The sequence below is a fragment of the Hydra vulgaris genome, chromosome 03 (assembly GCF_038396675.1).
Source record: "Hydra vulgaris chromosome 03, alternate assembly HydraT2T_AEP".
NCBI lineage: Eukaryota > Metazoa > Cnidaria > Hydrozoa > Anthoathecata > Hydridae > Hydra > Hydra vulgaris.
Window position 1 is genome coordinate 6,613,020 of NC_088922.1, and position 11,981 is coordinate 6,625,000.

Here is an 11,981-nt window from a genome sequence, read left to right on the forward strand (position 1 = left end):
CGAGCATACCTATACAAGATAATCAAAATTCTCAAGCAAAACTGGAAAAAGTCTTAGAAATGTGGCACCTTATAAATAAGAATAAGGGACGTCAGACACTGATGCAGAAGGCCCAGAAAATAATTTCATTTCAACTCTAAACAACCTGTTCAATGTGACGCATGTCCTGTTCTCATGCATGACGCCCTCTAAATGATGACAGAAAATCTGACATCATAAAGTTTGCCAACAAGTAGCTGGAAGAGCAACTGTCACGAGACGACTACAGAGAGTTTGTAGAACTGGTGCTGATCTTTCTGAGAGAAATTCCACACAGGAGTGCGTTTCATGACACCTGGCCCAATGCGAACGCACGCTGGATGTTAAAGGTCATCTACTTATTGAAAGTATGGATGTTTCGCTCACAATTCGTTCTGACACCAAGAGAAGAAAAAGCACTGTATCAAGCCACTAATTTGAAGACTTTCAAGGACAAGAAGTTAGAAGACTTTGTATCTAAAAGATCTGTCATGCTGATGGAAAAATTGCAAATGCCAAGCGGTTTTCTCCATTTCAACCTAGAACTGTGGGAAGAGCACGGTGACTTCATTGCATCACTACAACTTGTACAAGCTTTAAAGGTAAAATTAATTTTAATTAACTAGTCAGATTAATTTTTTGAATAGAGTGCTTTATTGCTTTATCTATTGAGTCAGTCACACTAAATTATTTTTTGAATTCTGAACTAATAATAGAGTTAACAGTTATCAAAAAATGTTAATTTGTACTTCTTGTTATACTTGTGAATTTGTCAGCATTTTGTATGGTAACTCAATTAAACTTACGTGCTTAGATTGTCAATGATCACGTAGAACGTGGCATGGCTCTTGTTCAAGAGTATAGTGGCCTGCTAAAGACGAGGACCAAATGCAGTTTTTACTACAAGTTGTCAGAGAACACCGTCGAGCTTTTCCTGACTGTCAAAAGCAGACTGTAGTCATATATTGACTATCACCTACTCAAACATCTGGTGCTCTCTTTGTTTTGTGACTTTTTGTATAATTTTGTGACATGAAAATGTGTCAATTGTAACATAGATTGATGATTTGAACATATAAAATCTACTTAACCAAATAAATCCTTCATGTCCCACTGAGTATCATATAAAACACCCCCTGCCTTGGGGCTCTTGGTTGAGTAAAGGCTAGAGATGGTGTCTCGATAAAAATACTCATCTTGGGCAGATGTTAAATGCACCCAGCTACTGTCTTGTAGAAGGCCTCCTAGGCAAAGACTTAAGGGGTAAACAGATTCTATCTGTTGACCAGCCTTGCACCCCTTCTTCATCTATTAGGCTGGCGCAGATGTATTTTTAATACATTGTTTCCAGTTTAGGATGTTGAATGCTGGATCTTCTTGACTCAATGCATGGGTTTGCTTGTGTCACTGTTTTTACGACTAGGCAACTCATTCTATTATCTCTTTATGAGGGTACAGCTCTAAAACTCAGTTTTATGGTTCTGAGGCCGGCTGGTAGTCAGGTTTCCAGAACTCTGTGGTAGCTCTCAGAGAGGCTGATTCCATCAACAGCTGAAAAATATCAAAGTATTAACAGTGCCATGTTGCGCATGGATGGTGTTCCTGTTTGTACTATTGGTGTGCATTGCGGAGGCCACATTTAGAGCCCTTTGTTACGGCTTAGGGTTTATTAGTAGTAATGAGGCAATTGTTTGGGCTATTAAACGGTGTTCTGAGTACTATCTATGCTTTGAGTCAAGTTCTTCAAACTAATTTAAAAATGAATAAAGTACCAAAAACTATAAAACACAAAAAACCATCATCATCACCAAGTTCTCTAAACCTATCATTCACTAATATTCGTGGTCTTCGAAGTAACTTTTCTTCTGTTGAGTCTTATCTCTTGCAAAGTTCACCAGACCTACTTGCTCTTTGTGAGACTAATTTGAGTTCAGCTGTCTCATCTTGTGATCTTAGTGTTGATGGTTATCTTCCTCTGATTCGTAAAGACTCCAATAGTCACATGCTTGGCCTGGGCATTTACATTCGTAAGAATTCACCTGTTTGTCGTGAAACTAGGTTTGAATCCACAGACTATTCTTTCATGTGTTTTCGTTTAGCACCACTTCACTCTATTGCCTTTCTCTTTGTTCTATATCGCTCTCCTTCATCTCAAGACTGCACTCTTTTTGATGTTATTTCTGATCATATTGACCAAGCCCTCTCTCTTTATCCATCAGCTAATATAGTTGTTGTCGGTGACTTTAATGCTCACCACTCTGAATGGCTTGGCTCTAGTGTCAGTGACTCTGCAGGCATTAAAGCCCACAACTTTTGCCTTTCTCAATCCTTAACTCAAATAGTCAACTTTCCAACTCGCTTTCCTGACAACCCTAATCATTTACCTTCTCTACTTGACTTATGTCTTGTTTCTGATCCTAGTCAGTGCTCAGTTTCTCCACATTCACCCTTAGGTGCTTCTGATCACAGTTTGATCTCTTTAAAACTAATATCTCATTCTTCTTCATCACCTGAATCCCCCTATTATCGAACCTTTTACAACTACAGTAAAGCTGACTGGGATTCTTTCCGTGATTTTCTTCGTGATGGCCCTTGGGTAGAAATCTTTCAACTTCCTGTCGACAAATGTGCTTCTTACATAACTTCGTGGATTCAGGCTGGCATGGAATCTTTTATTCCCTCTCGACGATTCCAGGTCAAGCCTCACTCTCCTTCATGGTTTTCCTCACACTGTGCTGCTGCGATTGCCAATCGAAACCGTTACTTCCATATTTATCAGCAAAACAATTCTCCAGAAAACAGACGTCTGTTTATTACTGCTAGAAACAACTGTAAAAAGGTTTTGTCTAACACCAAAACCCGCTATTCTCAGGTCATGAAATCTCGTATCTCGTCTCAAAAATTAGGCTCTCGTGACTTCTGGAGAATCTTTAATAATATCAATAATAAGGGCAAATCTATAATTCCACCTCTCTTGTATGGTTCAGACTTTGTCACCTCACCTAAAGACAAAGCCGAACTGTTTGCTAAAAACTTTTCATCAATATCATCTCTTGATTCCACTAATTGCGTTCTACCTGATATTGCCAACAAACAGGTTGATCCATTGCTTGACATTCATATCACTCCAGCATCTGTATCTAAAGTGATCTCCTGCCTAGACTCTTCTACAGCTTGTGGCCCAGACAACATACCTGTTATTGTCTTGCAGAAGTGTTCTCCGGAGCTGTCGTCTATACTCTCAAAACTATTCAACAAGTGCTTATTAGAGTCTTGTTTTCCAGCCTGCTGGAAAGCCGCATCTGTTATCCCTATCTTAAAAATTCTGGGGAGCGATCTGATTCGTCTAACTACCGTCCCATAAGTCTTCTTCCTATCATAAGCAAGGTTTTTGAATCTTTAATTAACAAACACTTAATTTCTCATCTTGAATCTAATAACTTACTTTCTGACCATCAATATGGATTTCGATCTTCTCGTTCTACAGCTGATTTGCTAACAGTAATAACTGACAGGTTTTATCGTGCATTAGATGAAGGTGGAGAGGTTAAGGCCATCGCTCTTGACATTTCAAAAGCGTTTGATAAAGTTTGGCATGCTGGTTTTCTCCATAAGCTTTCTTCTTATGGTGTATCCGGCAACATCTTTAAGATCATTGAATCCTTCCTTTCCAATCGTAGCATAAAAGTTGTCCTCGATGGACAACACTCTTCTTCTTAATCTGTAACTTCAGGGGTTCCTCAAGGTTCTATCCTTGGCCCTATACTCTTTTTAATTTACATTAACGATCTTCCAGATATTTTCACATCTAAGGTGGCATTGTTTGCTGATGATACTACCATTTATTCTTGTCGTGATAAGAAACCAACACACTCTGATTGCCTGGAGGGGGCATTTGAGCTTGAAAAGGATCTCACTTCTGCTACAGCATGGGGCTCACAGTGGCTGGTGAACTTTAATTCAGATAAAACTCAATTTTTTTCAGCCAATCGTTATCGCAATAATTTAGATCTTCCTATATTTATGAACGGTGATGTACTCGATGAGTCACCTACTCTTCATCTTCTAGGATTAACTCTTACTTCCAATCTTTCTTGGAAACCATATATCAAATCGGTTGCAAAATTAGCATCTGCTAAGGTTGCATCTCTTTATCGAGCTCGCCACTTTCTTACTCTGGATTCTATTCTCTATCTCTATAAATCTCAAATCCGGCCTTGTATGGAATACTGTTGCCATATCTGGGGCGGATCTTCTAATGATGTCCTTTCTCTTTTAGACAAGGTGCAAAAACGCATTGTAAACATAGTTGGACCTGCTCTTGCAGCCAACCTCCAACCATTGTCACATCGTCATAATGTTGCTTCTCTTTCTCTTTTCTACAAATACTATAATGGGCACTGCTCTAAAGAGCTAGCGTCTCTTGTGCCATCTACTAAAATTCATTCTCGTGTTACTCGTCATTCAATTAAGTGTCATCCTTTTTCTGTGACTGTTCCTAAGTGCTCCAAAAACGCTTATTCGTCTAGTTTTTTTCCTCGAACATCAGTTCTTTGGAATTCGCTTCCTTCATCTTGCTTTCCTGATTCATATAATTTGCAATCTTTTAAATCGTCTGTCAATCGTTATCTTGCTCTACAACCTTCATCTTTTCTCTTACAGTAACTTCCAACTTTAATTAGTGGCTGCTTGCAGCCTTGTTGGAAGCGAAGATGTTTAAAAAAAAAATAAAATAAAATAAAATAAAATATCCTGCATTTTGTGTAATCAAACAAATTTTCATATCTGATACTGATTTATTCTATTTCATTTGTCAAAAGTTGTTTAGTATAAATGAATGCTATCACTTGCAATCTTTTGAGGTTGACATTGAAACAGAATTAATTGCTATAAATTGCTCTCACTTTGATAACATCATCTCACCTTGGCCAATGAAACTACGAAATTTAAATAAAAATAAATATGTGTCGTTAATCCACAAAATATAACTAGTGATCTTGGTAGCATTTAAATTTTATTTATTTTTCAATATAAAATGTTTGCATAATTAATTGATGTTCTTTAATTAGAAATTCAAAAATAACTGAAAACTTTCAGATGGGGGCAAAAATATTTTACATACTACCTATAAATAATATTTATAGGTAAATATTAAAGTTTGTAGAACTTCATATTTTTCGTTATAACCATGCCTATAACTAAAAATTTAGAATTCAACGAACCATATCTTTACTCCAAATTAAATAGATATTATGACTATTTAATTTGGAGTAAAGACATTGTTAGTAGCATTCTAAATTTTTAGTTATAGGCATTCTAAATTTGTGTCACAGAAGGAACTATAGATGACGCAAGTTTCAATGGTTATAACGAAAAATTTAAAATTCTTCAAACAATGTCTTTACTTGAAACTAATTAGGTATTTATAGATAATATGTAAGGTGTTTTTGCCATCTGAATCCATAAGAACATTTTTTTAATTTCGTTTCTTATCTAGTTTACAAAGGTTATTTTCCTTTTGAAAAAGCAAACTTTTCAGTCCTGCTTTTTATTTTGTTTCTATAAGTTTTAAACAAATATATATTTACAATATAAATATACTAGCATGAGTTACCCGGCGTTGCCCGGGCCAATATTTAAACTGGCTTACCTGATAACTGTACACAAAAATGGGCCCAAAAAATGGTCCCCTCTGATCCCGGGGTCAGGGGGGCCCATTTTTGGGCCCCCTTGACCCCGGGGGTTGGGGTACGGGGTCAAAACCCAGCTAAGAACCTTCTCCTCCTCGAGGACTACCCCCATGCCAAATTTCATCGAGATCGGTCGGGCGGTTTGGATTTCTATACAGAACAAACAAACAAACACACACACACACATTGCCCTTTATATATATAGAAGAGAAGACAAACAAACAAACACACACAAACACACATCGCCCTTTATATATATAGCTGGAGTTACCCGGCGTTGCCCGGGCCAATATTTAAACTGGCTTACCTGATATCTGTACACAAAAATGGGCCCAAAAATGGGCCTAAAAAATCGGCCCAAAAAATGGTCCCCCCTGACCCCGTGGTCAGGGGACCCATTTTTGGGCCCCCTTGACCCCGGGGATCGGGGTACGGGGTCAAAACCCAGCTAAGAACCTTCTCCCCCTCGAGGACTACCCCCATGCCAAATTTCATCGAGATCGGTCCGGCGGTTTGGATTTCTATAGAGAACAAACAAACAAACAAACACACACACACACATTGCCCTTTATATATATAGAAGATTTTGTATTATCTGTTTTTAGTGAACTGATTATATGTATTTATTTCAAAACAATATTTTTTTTTTGTATTACATTAAATAATTGACTAGTTTTTATTTACTATTTATTGGTACATTTTGTATTATAATATATATAGCCCACAAAATTTTAATTATGGATAAATATGCTATAACGTATAAGTATACTATAAGTTTTACTATAACTTTTAAATTGATATATTTTCATTACTTCATTTTTCGGTTTCTTTAGTCATTTAGTGTTATTTTTTCTAAATAAATTTATATAATTGATGTAAATAAAATTTATATAAATGATGTAAATTAAAAATCTATTAAAAATTGTTTCTTTGTTACTTTATTTTTCTTTATTTTTAAAGTGTCATTAAAAATGAAGGATAAAAAAGGGAGAAGTAGAATGCAATGTCTCAAAGGAGGTTGTGATTGCCATGAATACACAAAAGAGAAAGATTTTGATTTGTGTGCCTATTGTGATCATGCACTAATTTTACATAAAGGTATTTTGAACAAGTATTTTTTATATAATAATACTTCTAAATAATTATGGAAATATTACATAACACAATTTTTTTATATACTTTAGTGGAAGACAATGTCAGTCCTGTGGAAGATATTGCTTAGCTCATTTCTCAAAGTGCAATGCAATACAGAACACATTATCCAGTACAGTTATTATTTTTATTACTTTTTGTAATGTGTTTCAAAATTCACATAGATACAATAAATTCACATAGATACAATAAATTCACATAGATACAATAAGTAGTGAAAGCAATGAAAAGCAAATCATTATGTAGTCAAATTACTTATTACTTGTTTTTATGTTTTTAATAATTCATACATAAGATTTTTCGCAAAAATATACCTAATGTTTTATAAATAATATTTAGCTTCTCTCAGTATGTCTAGCATGTTCTTTGAACCTCAAAACTGTACAAAAGAATATGGAGATGCTACCTTTGGTATTTGTCTAACATATTTAAAAAAGAAAAAAACTTATTAGTGGCTATAACATTTCACTCTCACAATACTAGCATTACTGTTTGCAACCCATGTGAATAATGATATTACTTGATTATAGCAATTTTGAGAATTTTGAAACCAGCAATTTTGAGCCAAAGGGAAATAGACTTTAGTTTGTACAATAACAAGGTAATAAGCCCATTGAAAAAACAGTGCATACAGCAAGCTAATCAATTCCAAGATTCAACTGATAAAGTAGTTTCTGCATCGAAAACTGTACTTTATCATAAAAGCAATACTCTCTTTGAGGTTGGACGTATTTGTCTTTATAATGTTTAACTTTAACTATATAATTTCTGTGGAAGAAAATATCATAATACAAAAATTTGATAAAATTTTTTTTGATACATAAATCGCTTTCAAATTGTTCTGGAGGTATTGTCGGACTAATGCAGATGACTGTGAATCAGCAAATACCATTACTGCATATTTTCCTTAAGGAAAGATTGCAAGAAACTTTCAGAGCTATCAGTTAATGTGATCTTTATGATTTTTAATGAAACTTAATGCTATTTATGTTTAATTTTTTCTTTGTTAGGAAACATGGTATACTGCTCCTACAAATAAAAAAACTATAGCTGGTGGAAAATTGACAGAAAAGCTTCGCAACACATGGCAAAATATTAAATCAGTGGGTTTTTAAAAAAATTCTAATGACCAACAATTAGTTAAAGAGCATGATATTAGTGATGGTATGATTTATATGATTTACTTGTTATAAATAGTATATTGTGTTTTATATTTTTAGTAAACTTTATATATATATATATATATATATATATACATATCAAATTAATAAAACTTCAATTTATACCAAAATTAAATTACAGGAAGTTGCAAATGTCTTAACTACTGTAAATTTTCACACATTTGTGGAATTTGCTGACACTATTATAAAAAGAATTCTTTAGAAATGATTACTTATGCTATTTTTTTAAAATGTTTTTTTAAAAAGGGTAGTTAATGTAAATATTATTTGAACACATTTATTTTTATAGTTTTTTAGGAGAAACTTATTTTCGTGCCTACATTTAGAAATTAATTCCGATCTTTTGTTTAATAAGCATTCTTGATTTGCATGTGTAATTATTTCAAATTTTTCTTGTAGGCATAGTATGCATTTTTTGGAAATATTGTTATATGCAGGCGCTGTTTTGAGGATAGACCAATTCAGTATAAAATCATCAATATTTTTTTCTTTTAATTCCCATATATATTTTGACAGCATGGTGTCTTTTGAATACTTTTTATTCTTGAAAGATTGCTTATGATTGGCAAAACGTTTTTTCCATTCACCCTCTGTTATGCCAATATATTGTTTATCAGGTACATTCTTAGAGGAAACAACACATTTATATACCACATTTTTTGATAAACAACTTCCACTCATTGGACAATTGATTTTTTGTTTACAATTACAATTTTCTGTAGTTTTTTCATTTAGGATTTCTTTTTTGTTTAACAAAGCCTTATTGTGACCTTTTATAATTCTTTCCATATTTTTTGTGCAACTGTAGCTAACTTTAATTGTATTTCGATTAAAAATTTTATGTAGTTTATTAGATCGCGGGAAATGCTTATCAACCAATTTTAAAAACACTTTTCCTATGTTAGTAGAAACATTTTTGCTATATGGGGGGTTGAATCAAATTACATTTCTAGTTCTATTTCGTTTTTTTGTTTTCTTTTTTTCAGGGTCAAATTTTAGTTCAAAATTTTCAAAACCACTTTTTTTTAGGGCATCTTCAAATATTCGTTTAGAGGAATTGAATACATTTTCATTTGAGGAGTTTTGGTTTAGTCTGTTATTAATTGAAATCGGGATTTGTTTTAGAACTTGGGGTGGATGGTTAGAGTTAATGTTAATATATAATAGTTCATCGTTTGGTTTTTTGAAAGGCTTGTATGAATTTTCAGAGAGGTTAAATGTGACATCAAGAAAATTCACAATTTTTAAATTTATGTTTATTTCGATTTGAAAGCCAATATTTTTAAAAATTTTTATAATATCTTTTCTAATTTTGTCGAGCTGTGGACCAGATTTTCTACGCATTACTATTAAACCATCGTCGCGATAAAGGCCTAAATCTTTTATATTGATTATTTTGCTTAACAAATCTAAAATATATAGTCCAACAAATTCACAAATTTCTGCTCCGTCATAACTGCCCATTGTTACATCAAAGCAGTCATGTATGTTTTTCTTTTTCCAAGTTTCCTTATTAAAATAAAGTAAGGTTTTTCTACAATGTTTTATTATACGGATTGTGTCATCAGGAATAGCTGTGTGGCTTTTTGCAAATTCAATAGTCTTATCTAAAATATCGGCGGTTATTGAGGGGTAAAAATCATAAATGTCAAATTTTATAATTTAATACAAATACTAATTATAAAAGATGGCTCCTTGATCAGTTATAGAGAAATAGCAAGCAGATTAAAAATTTCAAAGAATTGCTTTAGAAATACTCTGAAAACATTTAAAATGTAAGAGCCAATATTTGGCTATTGTAAAATTGCTGACAACCAACTGACACTTTCAATGCAAACCATGAAAAAATTTTAATTAATATAGTTTACTGTGGAAAACAGCAGTGTTAATACAGCTGCTTGAAAACTCACGTTGACAGCCATAATCTGGCTCTATACTTACCTTAATATATGGAGAAAAAAAATCATAAAAAAAAACCTTATCATTTTCATTCCAACCCAATAATGCTAGTAGATAACCATCTATTTCAATTATAGGATCACCATCATCCTCAAAATATTTTCCAGACCAAGTTGATATAAATTCTTTCTTTTCATCTTGAATCAATAAAGGCATATCAACCTGAGAAAAAATCAAATAAATATTTTAAAATATTTAGTAGAAAACAATTTATCATAAATAAATATAAATATATCAGTGGTGTACGGTCGCAGTTGCTTGATGGCAAATGCCAGTCATATCTTTTGAAGGGTTACTGTAAAAATTAATTTGATGCAATTGATTCAAAAATTTTAAATATAACAAAAGTTAAATATTTTGTTCTAAAGAAAACAACTTTTTTCAGTTACTTATTTTTGATGACTTTTTAATTATCTAACATAATAATGCAATAACATTTTGCATTTCTTGGTGTTTGTATTTTGTTTGCTTTTGTATGATCAAGTTTGTATTTTGTTTTTTCTATTATCAATTAGAACAAAATAAAATAGTTTGAGCATTAAATTGTTTAAACATTAAAATACTAGTTTATGTTAATTCTTTGGTTCATGTTTTATTATTTTGCAAAATTTTTTTACACATTTAGAGAAAATAAAATTGATGTAAATGTGCCACGGCATTACAAGAAGAGAGAGAGAGAGGGGTGGGGAGGGAAAATTAAACTAAAACAACTTGAAATACCAAAAAAAGCCATTAAATCAAAAAAAGTACAGTAGAAAAATCTGAGGAAAACTTGGCCACTCAGCTTCCATCGCTATGGCCCGTAATTTATTAAAAATAATATACTTCTTATTTTTAAACTTAAAATGGTCAAAACAGACTACTTTAGGGCCGTATAACTTTTTTCTCACTTTCAACAAGCGTCTCATTTTTTCTAGAACTATAATCTGTATAGTTCTCTCTTTAAAAAGTGGTTTTTATTATTTTGTATTAAATTAGAGAAAAAATATGACCTCCTCCACCTTGGAAAAAATCCTAAAATTGCTAAAATATGCCAAAAATGAAACAAACTGTAGCATTTTTTTATTCATCCACAAGTCTTTACAGATAAGTTTTCTGATTAGCTACTACTACCTGCAATAAATGGGCAAAATATAGGCAGCTTGTTGCAGTTTAAAACGCAAATATATCTAAAAGCAAAATGTTCATCCACCTAAAAAGTCCAATTTTCAGCCATTTCGAGATGTTTGTAAATTTTACTAACAATTTGTTTTGATCTAAAATTAACAGCATATTAAACCATTAGACCAAACTATTTGAAAATACAAACATTATAAACTTGTCAAATTCACACCAAAAATGCCAGCATATGTAAATAACTCTTTTTTTCAATTATCAACGGTTGAATGTGTTACTAGAAACCAGTGCCTGACTATTGACCAGACCATATATAGACCACTGATCACCTATTATAAAATAGAATTTAAAGAAATAACACTTTCAATTTAAAAATAATTTAGATATTTAGATATAAAGTATCTAAATATCTAATTTAATTTAGAGACCTTTATTTGAACCATAATGAAGGTCTCTGAAAAATTTTTGCCTCCTTTATTCAACCGTTGATAATTAAGAAAAAGGGTTGTTTAAATTATATATAACTATTAAAGATATATTTGAGTTCTAAACTACAACAAACTGCCTATATTTTGCCCATTTATTGCAGACAGTGGCAGCTAATCAAAAAATGTATCTGTAAAGACTTGAAAAATCAGGAAAATCAGAGATGGTGACCCACAAAGTTTTCTTCAAATTGGTTGAAGTTTAATGATTTGACTCAAAAGTTAATGATTTGATTTAAAAATTAATGATTTGACTCAAAAGTCTTCTGTCAACCGTTTCCATGCTCTATAACTCTATCCTTTTTTCCTAGTAACTCTAAACTTAATAGCGGTTGCTTGCAGCCTTGTTGGGAATGAATCAAAATAAACAAATATATATA

At 32.5% G+C, this 11,981-nt stretch overlaps 1 protein-coding gene across 3 annotated transcripts in view; it reads right to left on the bottom strand.

The window, feature by feature from the left end:
• LOC100198323 (peroxisomal ATPase PEX1) overlaps positions 1-11,981 on the bottom strand; it is a 41,583-nt gene that overhangs the window by 22,239 nt on the left and 7,363 nt on the right. For 2 of the 3 annotated variants that reach the window (XM_065792175.1, XM_065792176.1), the window contains one exon: positions 10,019-10,162. In XM_065792175.1, coding sequence (XP_065648247.1) covers positions 10,019-10,162 — 144 coding nt within the window. Of the gene's footprint in view, positions 1-10,018; positions 10,163-11,981 lie in introns of those variants that run through there. The other variant, XM_065792177.1, reaches the window with a different exon arrangement.